Source organism: Hylobates moloch, unplaced genomic scaffold, assembly GCF_009828535.3.
Source record: "Hylobates moloch isolate HMO894 unplaced genomic scaffold, HMol_V3 SCAFFOLD_1, whole genome shotgun sequence".
Classification (NCBI taxonomy): domain Eukaryota; kingdom Metazoa; phylum Chordata; class Mammalia; order Primates; family Hylobatidae; genus Hylobates; species Hylobates moloch.
The window spans coordinates 60,857,356-60,877,733 of NW_026652276.1; the positions used below are offsets into that span (position 1 = coordinate 60,857,356).

General features: G+C 35.1%; 2 protein-coding genes across 6 annotated transcripts in view; one reads left to right on the forward strand and one right to left on the reverse strand.

The window, feature by feature from the left end:
- CERKL (ceramide kinase like) overlaps window positions 1-458 on the forward strand; it is a 130,494-nt gene extending 130,036 nt beyond the window's left edge. For 3 of the 5 annotated variants that reach the window (XM_032755240.2, XM_032755244.2, XM_032755242.2), the window contains one exon: window positions 91-458. In XM_032755240.2, the coding sequence (XP_032611131.1) occupies window positions 91-151 (61 nt within the window). In that variant the 3' untranslated portion in view covers window positions 152-458. The remainder of the gene's footprint in view (window positions 1-90) is intronic. The other 2 variants (XM_032755246.2, XM_032755247.2) reach the window with 1 other exon arrangement.
- Window positions 344-20,378, reverse strand: part of ITGA4 (integrin subunit alpha 4) — an 85,782-nt gene continuing 65,747 nt past the window's right edge. The window contains exons 18-28 of the mRNA XM_032755238.2: window positions 15,906-16,056; window positions 14,722-14,817; window positions 14,004-14,083; window positions 12,963-13,052; window positions 10,864-10,954; window positions 8,604-8,711; window positions 7,607-7,732; window positions 6,467-6,586; window positions 3,902-4,000; window positions 3,332-3,451; window positions 344-2,840 (exon numbers count right to left, since the gene is read on the reverse strand). Of these exons, the coding sequence (XP_032611129.1) occupies window positions 2,745-2,840; window positions 3,332-3,451; window positions 3,902-4,000; window positions 6,467-6,586; window positions 7,607-7,732; window positions 8,604-8,711; window positions 10,864-10,954; window positions 12,963-13,052; window positions 14,004-14,083; window positions 14,722-14,817; window positions 15,906-16,056 (1,177 nt within the window). The 3' untranslated portion in view covers window positions 344-2,744. The remainder of the gene's footprint in view (window positions 2,841-3,331; window positions 3,452-3,901; window positions 4,001-6,466; window positions 6,587-7,606; window positions 7,733-8,603; window positions 8,712-10,863; window positions 10,955-12,962; window positions 13,053-14,003; window positions 14,084-14,721; window positions 14,818-15,905; window positions 16,057-20,378) is intronic.

The window sequence follows — 20,378 nt, forward strand, 5'->3', positions numbered from 1 at the left end:
TTGTATTTGGTATTGTGTACCATACTTATTAGGTGTATGTGTGAAAAATAACAAAATAAAAGTTGATAAAATAATGTATTTTCTTTACAGATTGCATCCAAGACTTATCAGTCTTTATGGAGGAAGCATGGAAGAAATGATTCCAAAGTAACATGCAATTGTTTCTAAAAGAAATGTACAAACTAGAATTTTAATATAAAGAAATATGGCCATGCTTTAAACCTGTGGTCCCCACCCTTTTTGGGACCAGTTTCATGGTTTCAGGATGAACTGTTCCACCTCAGATCATGAGGCATTAGATTCTCTTAAGGAACATGGCACTCTAGATCCCTCACATACCAGTTCACTATACGGTTCGCACTTCTGTGAGAATCTAATGCTGCTGCTGATCTGACAGAGGGAGGAACTCAGTAATGCTCCATTGCTCTAACCTCCTGCTGTGTGGCCAAACAGATATCCTAATAGAAATTGTTATTTTTGATGTTACTAACAATTAGCTTCTAGGGCTTTAAAAGTCAAGATGAAATATCATTCAAATTCTGGTTTTTTACAATGTGTTTATTGAACACACAAAAAACTTTGCACCCATCATCATAATACATCAATATTTAACCTAGATAATTCTGTAATTTGGATTCTTTCATTTTTTCAGGATTTGAGCTCATCAATTATGTTAAATTTCCTATATTCTGTTACAAACATAATACAGATTTCATAAGTCTGCCTTGATTTACCGCTCCCTAATCCAGAGCGGTTAAATTTCAAAATCACATAGTTATATAGACTACCTGCCAAAAAAGAATAACCCATTCTTGTCTTCTTAAAGTGGTAGGGTTTTAAAATTCATCATACAAGTAACAAAGTTGATAACAAATACTATTTATTTTGAACTGGGCAAAATCTAGCCCAATATGTAATTGTGTTCCCCTTGTATCTGAAAGGCCTGTGTTGGACAATCATAGTACTCTGCTTTCACCTGAAATATATAGTTGTTTCTGAGTACGAAAGAACCAAATTTAAATTTCCTTAGACACCATCCTGGAGAAGACAGTTCTAAATCGGGGCTTGATTTTTCATCTGTGATCCTAGATGTTCTCCTGAAAGAACAACTAGCCTTTTTATAATGATACAAAGTTTTTTAAAAACACAAATGTCATAAAGTTTATTCCTTGTATACACACTCTGGGTTCAGGAGGTTTTGTGCTTGTGTTTCACTACTCAAATGCCTTCACAAATCTCAGAACATTCCTCACTATCACTGCAGGCCTGTGAACAGATAACAACTTTCATCAATTAGGATGGCTGGCTAGTGGCAGGGACTTCATATAAAGAAATCTTTTCAGAATTGTTTTTCCAAATTGCCTTCTACAAATTGCCTTCTAATTTGATCACTTCCTATAAAAATTTGGCCACAGCTCTTTTATGAAGACAGAGTCAGATAGATAAAATTATATTCTGCAATTATCTAGATCATAAGCATAAAATAAATATTACAAAAATGATTGATTGTATTTAAAGAAATTATTTAAAATCCAGAAAGTCATTTAAAATAGAACCTCATATAGTATGAACTATAAAAACATTTTACCTGTCACTTAACATTTCATGAAAATTTTGATGTCTCATTTATATTCACTGTATACAAACTGAATCAGTATCGTTCAGCTAAACTTATGAATTTTGTTTCTTCATTTCCATGTAAGGGAACACTTAGAGTAACAAAGAATTACATCCAAGCAAATATTTGTGTGATAGTCAATATTTTACATAGTACATAATACCTATGAAGTATAGGCCCCCCAGTCTTTGCACAGGTTTGTTAGTGAGGTATGGTTTCTATATTTTTTAAATCAGTGTATATCAGGTAAAGTGCAACACTCACAATCTTTTGTTTCAGAATATAAATTCGAATATTTTATAACAAAAGATTTGAAGATGGTTCTTAACTATTTACTCCTGGGTATGCTTGATAAAGGTGTGTTATAGGAAGAATAGATAGGAAGAATGGTAAATATATACCTACATAAAAACACATGTGTATGTACAGAAAGATGGGGAAATCCATAGCTGTATAAAAAAATAATTATCCGGAAGTCATTTCACTAAGCTCAAACCAGTGTATATGTTCAGTCTGAAGTTTGCCAATTAGGCCTATAATATTCATAGTCTGCTGAAAAAAAATGGCTGTTAGAACAAAGCCCATAGGAAATGTATTATAAATAAAGGGCTTTAAAGTGATAATGGTCCACTTCTACTCATTAGAAAATTCGGGAACAGCTCTCTAAAAAATTATATTTTTAAAGAACATATTTTGAACAAGTATCAAAGATGTATTTGAAATGAACCTCTGCCCACCCAGTGGGGTTCATTTTACCGAGGCAAGCACATATGGTAAGTAGTATTTCAAGTGTAAGACTTCTCCAGTATAATTTAACTCAGTTATACTTTCATTTCAAGATATCTTCAAGGGTTTACTTTTCTTGAATAAATTGAATGTTTTAGTGTTTCTCTACCCATTTAAAAGCTGAGAGATTATCTTTGGCTGTATTATTACCTTTGCAGTTCTTCTATCTCAAAGAGTAATCATTGCTGAGATTTTCCCCTTGCATGAAGACATAATATGTCACAAGATCATGAGTAAAAGAAGTCCGAACAAAATTCATTTTTTCTTGTAAACAGTGTCTCTTAAATTTCTTTACTACAACCTGAGTGTGTTTTCCATTCTCTCAATTTGAAAGAAGTCCTTAATCATCATTGCTTTTACTGTTGATATAACTCCAACTGTCTCTTCTGTTTTCTTCTTGTAGGATAGATTTGTATTGTCTTTTAAAGAAGCCGGCCTGAAAATAGCATTACATAATCACTAGTGTATAGTTATGAACACTTTATCTACTATACTCATTTCTAATATCTAAGCAGTTAAGACCAATATTTCTTAAACTGCATTCCTTGTAACATCAATCATAAAGGTTTAACAGATAATCAATCAGTAAAAATTAGTGGGGACATACTGGGTTAAAGAAACATTTTTGTTTTTAATGCAGAAATTCTCAGTGATGATACACACCACATTCTCTCCAAAATTGACATTCAGTGTAATCTGCAATCTTTTCCAGATGGTTTTTTAAAAGGAACATCTTTCAAAACAAATTAAGGCATATTTTTCTAGAAAGACTTTGGTTTTGAAGAGAAATGTGAGATCAGTACTGAGCAGCATAAAAAGTTAACATTAAAATAGTGAAATATTTAAATCTAATAACTCGGAAGTCAAATTGGCTTTGAGAAAACGTTATTTTTAGTAGTTTAATGTTGGTAATTAATAAATGCTTACCTTCCACATAACATATGAGATCAACAGAAGTACAATAAGTCCAAGTAGCAAGCTACTTGAAATAATCACTATGGTGAAATAACGTTTGGGTCTTTGATGATGCAGTCCTTCCAGTAGAACCTATGTGAATTAAGAAAAATAAAACTCAAAAACCAAAAAAAAAAAAAAAATCAGTTTAAAAAGTTGCTTATATTTCCTTTAAAGCCCTGCCATAATCTCCAGTAGTAGTTAGAACTACCCACCCCATTTTCTTGCTGGTTCTAATATAATTGCAGGAAACACTGGTAACTGTTTAGCAGAAACAGTGAGTGTAATGGGCTGTATCCATGACTTTTCCTCCAATCTATTCAATTCTCACTGCTGCCCAATTCACCTCTCTAAAAGAACTGCTGTATTGTTCCCTCCTGCCAGTTGTGGAAAATGCCAACTCTCAATCAAGTATTGGGGGCCCTCCATGAGCTGGTCACACTCTACTTTCCCAACTCAGTTACTCAAAAGGAAGTAATTATAGACACCCTTGAAATGTGTTTTCCTATAATTTTAATGTAGCAGTTAACAGGGTAATCTTACATGTGCAACATTCTCATCCTTGTTTAGTTCAATAACTCTTGGATTTGGCTCTGGAAAACCTGTTGCTCTTATTTCAAACTTGAGTGCTGAAGTTTCATCCTGTTTAATAAAAGAAAGATCACCATAGCCTGGTTTATTTCATAAAGACATAATTTATCAGGATCTTTACCTTCTAGCTAGAGGTTTTCACAATTTACCTTCCCCAATTTATTTCACCACTTAAAATCAACTGCAGTGCTTCCTTTGGTTCCCAAAGTGTGGTCTTGGTATTAATTTACATAGTATCATTTTATTGAAATCCTTTGATTAAACATAGCTACCTTGCAAATAACTTGATTTAAATATTAGACTACAGAAAGAGGTAAGTTACCATTTACCAGTGTTCTCCACCCCACCACCGCATATTGAATCTATCTTATTTGGGCTTTTTCTTTCTTTCTAAATTAAATAAATTATAGAATTCAAATATAAAATCAGTGGATGAACTCAGAACTTTACTGTCTAAAGCAGGGATTTTATAACGCAGAATCCATGAAGCTTGGGGACCTGTAGATGGGCTTTATAAATTCTAAGAATCTTTAGGAGATGTTTTCATGTGTGCATTTGCTGAGGGAGATGAGAATATATTTAAAGAGGGATATGACCTTTAAAACTACTGTGTAAATGTTATTTAACATTTTAGAGCTGAAAATGACAAGCTTCATATAGATCTAGAGCAGTGGTTCTCAGCAGGGAGGGTTTTATCACCTAAGGGACAGTCAGGAATGTCTGAAGAAACTGTCAAGTGTCAGAACGTGGGAGGTAGTACTACCAGCATGTGTATAGAGGCTGAGGATGATACTAAATATCCTACAATGCACAGGACAGCCCCCCAAAACAAAATTATCTGGTTCAAAATGCAAATTATGGCCACTGATGGGAAACCGAGACCTAGAGAAAAAGAGAAGGCAAACTGCAAAAGGTTAAATGACTTGCTGATGGTTCAATGACTTTGCTTTTAGCACAGTTGAAACTAAAATGGATATTTCTTCTTTGCCTGTCTAGTGTATCTTCCTCTTAAGCACTGTTTGGCAATTTCAAAAATTCCACTTGAACATAACAGCTGCCATTTCCTTTGGCTTCCTATGTTCTATGAACTAAGTGCTTATAAAAATCATCTCATTTATCCATATTGAACAGATGAGAAAACTGAAAAACAGAACTCCACATAAAACTAGTTTCATCTCAAACTACTCCTCATAAATATACATGCTCCTTTGTAGGAAGAAGTCCAAGATATATTTAATTATTTTTAAAATTTAAATGTTTTTGTTGATGAATTTTGATGTTTTTATTTGATTTTATGAAAGCCTTAATTTTTCTTCTGAGCTATATTTTTAAAATAAAAGGCCTTCAATAAAAATCCCTTCATGCTAAAAACTCTCAATAAACTAGGTGTTGATGGAACATATCTCAATAAGAGCTATTTATGACAGACCCACAGCCAATATCATACTGAATGGGCAAAAACTGGAAGCATTCCCTTTGAAAACCGGCACAAGACAAGGATGCCTTCACACCATTCCTATTCAACGTAGTATTGGAAGTTCTGGCCACGGCAATCAGGCAAGAGAAAGCAACAAAGGGTATTCAAATAGGAAGAGAGGAAGTCAAATTGTTTGCAGGTGACATGATTGTATATTTAGAAAACTCCATGGTCTCAGCCCCAAAACTCCTTAAGCTTATAAGCAACTTCAGCAAAGTCTCAGGATACAAAAATCAATGTGCAAAAATCACAAGCATTCCTATACAACAATAGACAAGCAGAGAGCCAAATCATGAGTGAATCACTACAAAGAGAATAAAATACCTAGGAATCCAACTTACAAGGGATGTGAAGGACCTCTTCAAGGAGCACTACAAACCACTGCTCAAGGAAATAAGAGGACACAAACAAATGGAAAAAAATATTCTATGCTCATGGATAGGAAGAATCAATATCGTGAAAATGGCCATACTGCCCAAAGTAATTTATAGATTCAAGGCTACTCCCATCAAGCTACCATTGACTTTCTTTGCAAAATTAGAAAAAACTACTTTAAATTTCATATGGAACCATTAAAGAGCCCATATAGTCAAGACAATCCTAAGCAAAAAGGAAAGCTGGAGGCATCAGGCTACCCGACTTCAAACTATACTTACAAGGCTAACCAAAACAGATACACAGGCCAATGGAACAGAACAGAGACCTCAGAAATAACACCAGACATCTACCTAGGAATACAACTGGTCTCGAACTCCTGGCCTCAAGTGATCCTCCTGCCTTGGCCTCCCAAAGTGCTGGGATTACAGGCATGAGCCACTGTGCCTGGCCTATTTTAGCCTATATTACCTGTTAATTTCTAAAGCCATTTCACTTAGTCAATGTAGATAGTTGAAGTGATAGAAATACAGTTTTAGAGTTTTACTCCAAAATTTTATTTAAACTTTAATTTGTTGAATGCCTTCATACTATCCTGCCTATATAACTGAATTTATAGATTTTATGTAAACTTAGCCACCAAGTTGTCAATGTTTTAGACTTACCATTTCTAGAATGGATGGCCGGCCTTCCAACTGGATATGAACACTGGCTTCTTTTCCACTTTCCATTTTCCCAAAATTACATAGGAAATTTAAACAATGTGGATCAGCTTTTATGCAGTACTTGAAGGGAATATAAAAGTGCTACATTAAAATTTTCAACATTGGTAACTATTTTTAAAATATTTTTTAAATATTTTATATAGAATTTAATATATACTCTAATGGCATTTTGAAAATCATCTTTCCATAAATATGAAATTAAACATTTGCTTTCCTTAGTGGCATTTAAATTACCTTTAAACAAGACATGAATGTTTATTTTCTAAATTATAATAAAGTATTTAAACTGGAGCATATGTTATTATTTGTATTAACATATTCTTCTGGGACAGAATTTTTAAAAAAATGTTCCTAATCAGAGTCTCGCTAAGTTACGTATTCTATGTTTGTTTTAAAACATGGATCATTTCAAGGTGATGACTGCTTCTCCAGTTTCTTTTCATACATTCACTAAGCTGAAAAGAATGAAAATTAACCCATGCCACAGAGGCTGCCCAGGTGAAGACAACCTCTTGGTGTCCTGAAGGGTCTGGAACAATGTCTTATTGGCAAATAGTGGGCATCTGTTAGATAAAAAAATGAAACTGTATAACATTTTTTTTTTCTTTTTGAGATGGAGTCTTGCTCTGTCACCCAGGCTGGAGTGCAGTGGCATGATCTCGGCTCACTGCAACCTCCACCTCCTGGATTCAAGCAATTCTCCTGCATCAGCCTCCCGAGTAGCTGGGACTACAGGCACCTGCCACCACACCTGGCTAATTTTTGTATTTTTAGTAGAGACAGGGTTTCACTCTGTTGGCTGGGCTGGTCTCGAACCCCTGACCTTGTGATCCGCCCACCTCGGCCTCCGAAAGTGCTGGGATTACAGGCGTGAGCCACCACACCTGGCCAACACATTTATTTATGGGATAGACCCTGGGTCTATCTCAACTCTCCAACCATGCTTGTTCCTTCCATGCAAGAATACTACCTAATTTGTCTTCTCTCTTATCATTGAAGTGACAGCTCAAACCCATTGACTTAAGTGTCTCAGTTCTCTGTTGGAAAGCAGGAACTACAACCTGAAAAACTGAAACTTACCAATAGTCTCTTATCAGTCTTGGACAAGAACTGGACTATGCCTTTCAAAGTTTCCATTGCACTCTTTTGCTGCTCTAATGCACACACTCTTTGATAATTTTCAAAGTGGCATTCTCCAGTAGTAGTCTATGAAGATAGAAAGCAAGAGAAATCTTATCTTTCAACATTGGAAAAAACAGCAAAAGGCAACATGGTTTTAAAAGTTCCAGTAGCTTATCTTTGCTAAAATATATCAAGTACCTCTGAAATTGTAGAAATTTTTTTGACAGATTTGGGAGTGATTAAATGTCTGTGGCAGAAACACAAAAATCCAGCCGAATTACAGAAGGTTGGATATAGGTTCCAAGCTGATAAAATGGCCTTAACCTTGCAGAAATGTGAAAAATGATATTGGAACATTAGCATGATATTAAATATTTCTTTGCCTTTATAGATGAAACAATGTAACACCGTATTCTTCTCTCTAAATCTGGAATTTAACTAGGATTTTTAAAAATCAGACCTCAAACCTATTTAGTAGATTTGTTGACTTCTGTCTTCAACCTGTTAAGCTCAAAACAATTCTGATGGAACCATCAATGCAAGAATATTGGTTCTTAAGAAGTGGTTTGAATAGTGCTTCCTTAAAAAAAAAGGCTATAATCCTCATATTTGCACAGTAGTTTCAAGTTTTATGAATAATTCTACCAATCAACTTACCTCTATAGGTCCGTATCACACAAACATGTATCTTAAAATAATTATTCAATGGAGATGGTAGAATATAGTTCTGTTGTTATTTAAATCAAATGTAAAAGTTGCACTGTAACTCTACAGTTCTAAAGAAATATATAATATTCAAAGCATAACTCAAATGCATGGTGAATTCATAGAGTGTGACTGAAGTAAGATAACAATTATCCATTTTCTCATCATTACTTGAATAAAGGATTGGTTTGCATTTATTTTAGTATTTAAGACACACAATAAAGGTTAAGTGGAAGAAATACATTTTTACCTGGACATCCAAAATGTTGAACAGCTTATCAGTTTTGGGGCTAAAAGAATTTGGTACCATTATTTCCACACTAACATTGGGAGCCATGCTATTGCCAGTGTTGATAACCTGATAAGAAGGAAAAATTTTTTAACAAATTAAATGTTTTCTATAAATGTAAGTACAGATATCAGTTAGCTTTTAGGTGATCCCATATTCCATGCAACATTTATAGTGGTGGAGGTTTATAGTTGGCAGCTGCATAACAAAGGGAGACAGGATATCCATAGTCAGAATTTTTAAAGTTTGCTAGTAATTTCAAATGAGTCATTATTTCTAACCTAGTTTTGGTATTGTTGAAAACAAAAAGTACAGGCTGATGGTTTATTGGAGAAACAGTCTTAGGAGACATAAACAATACATATTTGTATGTTACATTACATGTTTTAAAAATATCATTTGGTTCTCATGAGGTAGGCCAACATTTTGGTATTCACCAGCTAAGGGAAATGCTAACAGGTGTTCTTAGTGTTCCCAAGACAAAAGTTAAAAAATGACAAGAGTTATGACCAAAACTCAGGTATTGTAATTCTAAATCCTGTGATGTTATCGCAAAAGCACTCTGTGCTAAGAGGATAATCAGCAAGAGAAAGTGAATAAAAATGTATTTTTATTCAGGATCTATATGCTGATGCATTCAGAAAAAAAAGTATGTTGTTGGGTTTTGAGAAAGCACAAAAGGTTTTTAACAATACTTGTCAAAAAATGCATAAGAGGATGATAAATTTGGGGACTGAAGATTCCTGAAAAGTGAAATGGGGCCAAAATATAGCTTACTGAACTGGCAGCTTAACTATAAAACCAATACAGTTAAGTCAGAAAGATGCATCCCAATACCTCGATTAAAAAAGATGACTTGCAGACCTGCAGTCATTTTATGAATGCATGTGACACAGATGAAGAAAGTGTCTCCAAATTGGGAACAGGTGGTAATTGCTAATCCATAAAAGCACAGGGCAGTTGCAGAAGGAAATGTCAGCAACAGATACCTAGCAGTGCCCAATACTACAGACAAGGTCTTCTCGATGCCATTAAATATCAATCTAAATCACAAACATCTCTGTTTGCCTAACAACAATTAAACCTCTAAGAATATCTACATAGTTGGCTAGACACGGAAATCCTATATACCACAAGTTTCTCCAGTCCCAGTCACTACATTATAAATTTAGTAGAAAATACTTTTTAACTATTAATTGTAAATTAATAAATAAACATTCTAGAGTCCAGTTTGGTTTCTGTTTTAGTTTATCAAAGCACAAACTCCCATTGGGTTTTAAAGAGCATTTCTTGGGACTTCAAAGTGGAGAACTAAAATTTTTCAACATTAGTATCAACTAGTGTAACAAAAATTGGAGTACACATAGAATCAACAGGATTTCAAGGTCATTCTTTTTCCACAGATCTGGGGCAAAGCCAAGGAATTTGCATTTTGGATAGGTACCCCAAGTGATTCTAATACACATTTTGAAAAGCACTGTCTTACAAAATATTATACCTAATCCAAGATTTACTCACATATATAGATTATTCTATAAGAATTCTTGGACAGTGCTTTTGGTTCAAAGAATTTTTTTTTTTGGAAATTATATTTACTAATCACCATCTTTGATACAATAAAAATATCAGTTTGACAGCAGAAAATGTTTTTAAAAACTTAGGTTTACATGAGTCTCCTAATACTTCTGAATTATGATAGTACTCTTTACTTTAAAAGGTTATTTAATAATTGATAAAGCACTTGTCACAGGTCATAAACATGGCTTGAAAGGCTGACCAACGTGATCTTAAATGGAGTTGGGAGGTAAGAGCCTCCTTTACTTTGTAGTGCTGAGGTTTTTATAAGTTTGAACCAAGAAGAAATTTCACTGATTTGCACCCAAAGATGCCTTCCCTTAGCCTGTCCTGTTTTCTGTATATGTGTCTCTAGCAAATTCAGCTCATCCCATAACTTTGCCTGTTTAGGCATTATCTCTGTTCCTGCATGCTCTTTCTCACCTGTGCTGTAAGGAGATATGGGCTTGAATACCAGGGACAAGACAAGTGGAAGGAAAGCAGCAGGGGTCTGAGAGGCAGGAGTACCACTGCTGCTGCCCCATTCCAGCCAGCTGTGGTCTACAGAGGCTGAGGGACTTCATAGGTGTACAATGTCCCTTGGAGCAATGCATCAGTGATATCCTTTTAGGTTGTTACAAATATCAACACAATTAACTTTTCTTACATGGAAAGTTAAGTTCATTTTCTCCACCATGCACGTTTCAGGCTCATTTTCATCATTTGATCCATACACAAATGAAGTTGGGTTTACAAACCTGGTAGAAACAAATTCAAATTTAATTAACTGTCTTATTCGATGACGTATTATAAAGAGTCTTTTCTATAGTCTGGATTATAGCATATTTACAAGTCACCATGGAATACTTTTGGTTTTGTGGTCAGATATACATTTTATTTAAAAAGAAATTAAATTAGGGCCAGGCGCAGTGGCTCATGCCTGTAATCCCAGCAATTTGGGAGGCCGAGGAGGGTGCATCACCTGAGGTCAGGAGTTTGAGGGCAGCCTGGCCAACATGGTGAAACCCAATCTCTACTAAAAATACAAAAAAAATTAGCTGGGCGTGGTGGTGCATGCCTGTAGTTCCAGCAACTCAGGAGGCTGAGGCAGGAGAATCGCTTGAACCCAAGAAGCGGAGGTTGCAGTGAATTGAGGTCATACCGAGCTGAGGTCACACCACTGCCCTCCAGCATGGGCAATAGAGCGAGACTCTGTCTAAAAAAAAAAAAAAAAAAAAAAAAAAAAAGCCATGTGCTCTGACCTGGATGACAATATCTGTCCTCACCGATATTCTTTTCTTGCTTTCCGCAACACTACACCTTTTTCATTCTACTGACCATTCCTTCTCTTTCAGCCCTTACGTGATTCATGTAAATTTGGCAAATGTAATGTGGGATAACTTCTTAGTTTTTTCCTAAGGTTCTCATACCTCAATTTATGTTACCCATGTTTGAATTATTTCTTCCAATCTCATGATCCCTGCTGGCTACTTATAATGAACCCCAAATCTGGGGAGCAAGTCTAACATTAAGTATGATAATTTTTTGTTACAATACAAGGCTGTCACTCTCTTTTAAAGGCCTGTGATTCGACATTTTTGTCTGCAATAAACTTTAAGAAATATGTTTCTAGGGAGACCTCTACTCCATAAGGTGCTCACATTTGGCAGCTAATATTAGGTAATACCAAATTAGAAACTCATGAAACAGGAAAGTAATCGGCATAGATTTAGGCAGTTTAACAGGTGAACATTCCATGTTCAAAATAATGAGATGTGAATAAGAGAAAAATAGGAAGACACTCATCATAAGCCAGGAGGAATGGCAAGATAAACACTGAAAACCAGGAAACATGCAATGAATTTTTATTTGCTTACTTGTGATTCTCTAGGTCTTATTCTCCTGTGAATGGCCTTTTTTCATCCATTTGCTTTATCTCAAACTTGATAATTCCATCAGACACCGACATTTTACATTTACATGACTGTATATCACCTTTCTAAGTGGATAAAATGACTGCGGGATGGTTTAGATTTAGAGCAACAGGAAAGGCTCATCTGTCTATTTGTTCTGTAACTCATATCTTCTACTGTATAAAAATGTAGTTTTAAGGACTAACAGCATGAATAAGTTCCAGTGGAATTACTGAAGGTTTCTGTAAGCCCCCTTTTATTCTTTCTCCACACATCTCCTTCTTGAATGAGAGGCGGATCCACTCAATCATTAAAATCACGAGGAAGCAATGAATTCTGATACTGTGGTTGAGGAATTTGGTGATCCCATAGGTATAAAAAGTGGACAAGGGACACCTTGCAGCCAGATCTCTCACATCTCAATCCATTTGCCACATGTGTAGATATGGGTCTGCAGAATAGTGATTTGACTAACTTCACACTTCTCTGAACTTCACACTTGACATGGGCATTGAGTATGATTATGCAGACTGCATACTGCCTAATTCCGGATTAGGATTACACAGTGCACAACTGAAAGGCTCAGTGTGGCCTTGCTAGCTTATTGGGGCTCTCACAGTAGGAAATCTCCTCCAGCTGGGTACTAGCTTGATGTAGTATCAGTGTTGATTATAGAGTGGATTATTATAATGGACAGCTAAGTAAGGGACTATAACAACGAGGTAATTATTAAAAGATAGAGTATCCTTTTTATTTAAAAAAAATTCTAGAATACAGTTTTTTCATTAATGTAAGAAGCAAGGAAACTGTAAATCAGCTCTAAATTTGAAAGGAGGCCTTGATGTCTACTTACCCATGAACAGTCAGCTTAACCTCATATTTTAAAGGTATTGCTACAGTCACTCTGCTGTGCTTTAGATTGTCCATTTCCCCTTCATTTTCACTACACAAATAGAAAACACCCTGTTAGAATTCACCAAGCAGAAAAATCTTCAGAGAGAACTAATTACATATCCTGTATACCTAATATACTCAGAGGTTTGCTTAAATGCTTTTTGAGGAGTGGGGATAAAAGCAGATATGGTAGTAAAAATTTTTTAGGACAAGGTTGGCGGAAAATTTCTCTCATTATTTAAACTGTTATCATTTGCTTCTAATGCTAGATAGAGGAGTTTTTTTTTTTACAAATAGTTACATTTATTAGATTAAAAGATTTTTTAACATTTATGTTCTAGGTGGTACAAAAACCAGAATAAATAGGTAGTTTAGAAACAAATTTATTACTCTCTTTAGGTTGAAGAAGTATTTTTGCAAGACTTAATTCAATGACCAAAGAAAGCACATCAATCATATAATTTTTTAAACTGTATAGCAAGTCATGTACTGCCTTAACGTATCTTTATAATCAGTTTTACTTATAGAGATTTTTAGGATGAGAGGGTGACCAAATTGTTGTGTTAGGGAAAATGAAGTCCATCTTGATGTTTACTCTGAATTTTTAAAAATATATTGAAACTTCACTCATGAAATAGTCATTAATGATTTCCTATTTACTGTAGGAGATATATCTATGTCAGTCATTACACTCACTTTTAAATCTTGTAGAGTTATTACTTGTAAACGGTTTATTCTGTTTTTGATTTCAAATACACAGTTTGATTCGTGACACATCATGTCCACTCTAATCTAATCTAATAAATACTTAACATAGCTCAAGAGCTAAAACATTGCCAGTAACTCCCATTTAACTATGTTGTTTGGTTTTTTTAAAAGCACACCATGTAAGAGAAGTTTTCTCTTACAATTAATGGAACACAGTTTTATGGTTCTCCTAATTCCCCCCTCAAAATATGGGGGTACATTTCTAGTTCATTTTATTAACAATAAGTTATACCAGGTAGCATGCACTGTGATAGTGAGGTCCTCTTCCGCTCTGCTGAGTGAGCTCACATCCAGGAGAAAGCTAGTATCTATCTGTAAAACATAGAGCAGGAAAGCCCATTAAAAAAAATCTTAAGTACATTTTTTATAATCTGAATTTTTTCTTAAAAGTTTATGTTCTATGGAATGTAGAATTGAACCTATTGTAAAGGCATCAGCTACTCCTCCCTTGGCAGTAAGATTCAGTGAAGTTGTTGGGTTTGTGGCAATTTTAAAGTACACACATTATCCACAAGTAACATTCAGAGACAAAGCCTTCTCTGAATGTGAACGCAGGCAAGTCCAGACAAAATTAGAAATGCTTTCACAACTTGAGTGAATACTCTTGTCAAAAACACCTATTTGTATAGCAGAGGTAACATGCCTGGCAGACAGGACCATCTGCGGTGGGGGTGGGGGGTTTTGGGGAAGGGTGCGTAGGGGGAGCAGAATTCTGATTGACAGATGCACATGCCCATTTCGATGTAAACATGCCACCCCCTTTAAAACAGCAGACTTTGCCAAGAATATAAACACAAAGCTCAAAGATTTCAAGAACCAGTTTTATTTCATCACTCAGCTACCTACCCTAAGCTAAAATATTTATAATATTTTATATGCAACATAAGGATAGGGAAGAATAGAAAAATATTCATGATAGTGAACAAAAGCCATAAATGTGAAACACTTACCCTTGAGAGATGATCTACATATATATAGCCAATACTGCAGTCAAGTTGTACCATGCCAGAGTTATCTGTGACTTCGCAGTTTATTTGCTTCTCTTCCTAATGGGAAAAATGAAACAACTGTTTTGGACAGGAAGGAAATAAAAAGTTTGTAATATATGTTTAAGGATGGTTAATGAAAAGAATATCATCCCAGAAGTATTTGCTTTCCTAGGAAAACTATTTTCTATTTATATGTTTGAGATAAATAGAAATATGATATAAATGTGTGCATGTGTGTATATATGTATATATGTGTATATATGTATATGTGTATATATGTATATATGTGTGTATATATGTGTGTGTGTGTATGTATGTGTGTATATATATATGTATACTCTAGTATTCAAACAGATTCTCCACAAAAAAAATTTCTGGACTTGTAGCTTTCATTCATCTTGGTATATTCCCTATTTAATCCAGGGTCTGAATTCCTTGAAAAATCATGAGGCAAGGAATCCATAAGGTTCATATTTTAATGGTCCTCTTCTGTCTGGTATGTGAGAATGTGTTTAAGGTATTTAATCAAAATAGCTATAATCTCAATAGGTGTAATGAGGCTATAATTGCAGTAAGTATAAAATGCTTTAAAAATACAGTCCGTGAATATCTGAGTTTCCACTGTTACTTTTGCAAGTAGTGCAAACACTAGAGAAAGAAGGTAACAGATACTCGTGAGAGGTCAAAGGTCACTCTTGATGTGAAGGTGTGGCCCCTGGACAAAAGATGAGTGAATTTGATAAAGGATAGAGAAAATTCCATTAATTGTCTGAGTGTCACCTTAAAATAAAGAACGGTAACTCTGGAGTCCAGGATGGAGGATCAATGTTACTTGTGCAAGGACCACAATCAAGGGGATACTGTTCCAACATCAGACGTGTGCTGGCTACAGCAGTGAGAATGTAAAGGCACCCAAACAGCTTCCTCCTACTCCTAGCACTGGAAAACAGGAGGCTGATGCCTTTGGACTTAAGACCCAAGAACTTGCCATTCTGAGCAGGGGCACGGAAGAAGTCTGAAAATAACTAGGAGCCTAAATATTAAGACTTATACCCCAAATCGGTGAAGTGAATTCTACAATTTACTCTTTAAAAATTAAGTAAAATACTAAGTAGCATCATGCTATTGTGGTTTACAGTACTTACCAGCTCTAAAATCTTAATGAAGTAAAGACCCATGGGTAGTTTGACATGTAGAGTCGTTTCATATGCATCATCTCCAGCATTAAACAAGGACACATTCAACATTAATGTCTTCATACTCCCAACAGCAAGATAGGTTTTATTTTCATGGGGCCTAAAAATTAAGTAATATTATTTAGTTCTTATTTAGGAAATAAAAATCCTTCTCTCTCTCTCTCTCTCTCTCTATATATATATATATATATGCATACAAGGATCTATGTATATAATTTATGCTGAACATAAAATACTAATTTTCTTGGAAAACCAATCACGGGGTTGACCCTATGCAAGCAGATGTGAGCTGATATTAAGAAGAACTCTTTCTCATGTTTTTTTTTGTAAATTCAGTCACCTATTACCCAAGGAAAGTTTAATGAGTTATAATTAGACTCGTATCTTTTCTCATTTCTTTTCTGCATAACCTCTTGCTTCTATAATTTTAACATTTTCCTGATTATTTCATAACGTTTTCTAAAGGCAAAGCAGTTTTTTTCTTTGTTGCAAGCCTAAAATAGACATTGAACTAGCTGCTGCCTGAACCAAGGGAGGAAAATGGAAGGAACTGGTAGAAAAGGAGAAGACTAGAAGGAATGCTTAGTAGAAGTGAGCAAGGCATGAGGAAGAACTACTATGTCCACCCACAAGTGTGTGGCACTAAAATTTGTAGAACTAGAATTAAATTGTGAAGCAGCTGGTCACCTCCACCAGTAACTAGGCCAAATTTAAAAACAGAACTAGAGACATGCTTCATCCTCCTGTGTATTGCAAAGTATAGATTGCTGCAAATCCACACATATGCACGAGTTCAAGTCCTGGCACCGCCAGCAGTTCTTTCTGGTGGGGAAGTAATTTAGCATCTTTAAGCCTCAGTCATCCTATTCCATACTACCTACCATTCAGTGAAGATCTGGGTTATGTATACTGTATAAAGTCCTTAAAATATTTTAAATATGAAGTATTTGAGACATAAGGAACTTATTCAAAGGCCACAGCTAGAATGTTCTAAAGTCTTGAAACAATTGCAAATTTCTACACAGTTCATTCTTTTTTCCCAGTGAGAGGATTAGAACAACTAGGTGCTAAGGAACACTTTCCATTATAGCATGTCATTTTATAAACTTTCCCCTAAGAACAGAAGTTCTTAGATATCTAGTAATTTAAAATTTAGAAAAATGAGTTCAAAGTACAGAAGCATGTTACCCAAAGCAAAATATCAGGTGAGGATAGATAAAAAAGATAAATATCCACCTAGCACTGCAGAATTTAGAAAGTTTCTTCAGTAATGTTTAAATTGTGTCATTCAAATCAACATTTGTAGAGAAGATTGGTATTTGAATAAACTATTTATGGAAATACTAAAGATACAGTAGGAATTTAGTTGTTTTTGTGAATTGATTAAAGACAGCATATGTAAGGACAGAGTTTAAGAACATGTTTCAAAATTTCTGCTTTTAAGTATTACTTGAAGATTCATGAATGAATATAATTGAAAGTTTCTGTACAATAAATCAGGCACTAAGTTCATCGTTCCCAAATACCAACAAACTTCACTCCTTCCTAGAGCTGATATAATAAAGGACAGATGTGTAAATAAATGTAAAAAATGATACACAAATGAGCAAGTGTTATGAATAGAGGGCTCTGGGAAACCACTTTTTGCCTGAGGTAGTAAAGACATGATACTTGTTCTTTCTCTACTACTATGGCTAAATTGGCTGCCTCAAGAAATATTTTTTAAGTCTGAAAATGTCATGATTGAACCTAAATTCACTTGGATTGAGTTTCTAATTGATTTATCTGTCTCAAGTCCTTCTCCTCTCCTTTAATCCAGTCTTCACACTGCCAGAGGGTCATTTTCAAGAAAGCAAACTAGATAATGGTAAGTATCTGTTGAGAACCTTACATTGCCTTCAAGATAAGAGTTCCAACTCCTTAGCATGACACAGAGGCCCTCCAGAGTTGGCCCCTGCTTCACTTTCACTGAACAATTCATTCTTTTGTTTCAGTCATATTTTTCTATAAACAGGCATCTAATACACCAGGATGTTTTGTGTCTCCCTTCAAGCTAGCACTCTGATGTCAACATCTCCTCTTCATGCATCTGACTTGTACTTATTCTTCAAGATTTAGCTTGGACGTCAATAATTCTTAGTTGTTCTTCCAGCCAAAACTCACTGTTAACCACCTTCACCCTGCACCGCTCTCCCCTAACAGGGTAAGGTGGCAGCTTCTCCCTCTCTCAAAGCACACTGGGCACCTCTATAAAAATGCAGTATTTTCACAATGTCAAGTCTCTGGTTCCTCTCACCACTAGACTAATTTGCCTTGGGGAGAAGATGCTGGATCGTGATTCACATGCTTTCTCAGAGCCTAACAACACAGTGTTCAAAAAATATGAGCAGGTTTGTACATGTCTGTATTAAACGTAAAGAAGGGTTCGGTGGTGTCCAAGCAACAAGTCAGAAAAAACCCCTGGGAAAATTATTCGGTAAGTTATTGACTGTTAGAAGTCTATGAAACTATCAGCATAAATACTGTCACGTTATAGCCTTAAACCGTGTTTATCTGTTCTGTGATGGTATACAGATTGCAAATGTCTCACTAAGAAAGTAAATATCTAGCATTACCACATTGTGATCTGTACCCCATCCAGACAACCTGATGTTTTAGTGGTGATAAACCTGCTGAAATGACCTATGAATTAATGGCATCATATGACCATGGCAAAATCAAAACTGGAAATGTAGTGCGGTTTTTGAGAATTATTCTTATGAACCTCGGAATATGCAAATAAAATAATTTTGGACATTTTTCCCCACTTTTATAACTCTAATATAACTTCTAAGAAAATGGGCACTTCACTTAATGCTAGAAAATTCTTCCTCTTTTTTTCTAAACTTATCAGAGTATAATACATGCATAGAAAAATGCACATATCCTAATTGTACAGCTCAATATTTTTTATGAATACATGTGTTAAGCACCTAGATCAAGGAAACAAATATTAGCAGCACCACTGAAAAACCCTCTTGGGTTTTTTCTTCCAGTTATTGGCCCCACCCTCCTTGATTTTTAATAATATAAATTGGTTTTGTTCAGTTTTGTATTTTACATAAATGTAATGTAATCTTTGAGTATCTGTTCTTTTGCACGGCTTTTATTCAAAATTTTGTTTGTGAGATTAACATATTGGTACACGTAGTTGTAAAATGTTTCTTATCATTGGTGTATATAGTCCATTTTATGAATATGCCACATCTTATTTATCCTTTCAATTATCCATGGGACTTTTGACAATTTCCATTTTTGGAACTATTATAGTTTTTTGTTCGACACACACATGTAATTCTGTAGGCTAGATACATATTTATATCTATCTTTGTTTCTATCTAGGAGAGATTCTTATAATTTTTTAACCCAGGATTAATTTCTTAAAAATCTTTGAATCTTGGCTTACTTTCACTACCAGCCTAAGTTAGCAAACTATGTTTAAAAAACAAAACATACTATCAGGAACTATTTTTAATTAATAAAAATATATATACTTTAGAATTTCCATATAAAAAGCAAGCGTATCATAGAGTAGAAGTCCTCAAACTACTGCCTGAAGGCCAAATTCACATGTCTGCCTACTTTAGTAAATAAAGTTCTATGAGAACACAGCCATGCTTTTGCACTACAGTGACAGAGTTGAGTAGCTGGGACAGAGATCTCTGTCCCACAAAAACTCAAATATGTATTATCTGTCTCTTCACAGAAAAAAGATGCAGGCTCTTGCTACAGAGCAATCCGATTGATGAGTAAATTAATTACAAAATAAACATATAACATATTACCATATTTAATTGAAATCTATTTTGTACTATTCTGACTATAATAGAAGCTTCATTATTTCAGATGGCATAGGATGCAGTTCTTTACCCCAATAAGCCATACAGAATTAGAGAAAATGATCCCCCAGTCCTCATAACTCCTCCAGACATGGAGAAGAAAGGAAAGAATGCTACTTCTACATGCATCATCTCTACGTTGGGATCCTTGATTTGAGCAATTGGATATGCTGGAAGAATGTGTAATAACTAACAAAGCAGTAATTCTAAACCCTGGGCACCACTGCAGGGTGGAGGAGTCTGAATGACCGCGTGCTACCACAACATTTTAGGGAATGTCTGTGATTTACTCGTGCCTGTGTTGTAAACCTTGGGGTTAAGTAGTATGCATCTGCTTGGTGGCACTGTTAAATGGGAGAGAGGAAATGTGTGGGAACATGGCTGTCCCACATCCCGCCCCCCCACCGCAAACTCTATAATCATGTTAGGACTAAAGCAACCTAAGAGGTTCTAAAAGTAAACTTCGGCTTGACATTAAAGTTTAATTAAGACTTGTAGAAGAGCTGCCCAGAAATAGACATTTATAAAATATTCTGGCTTGTAA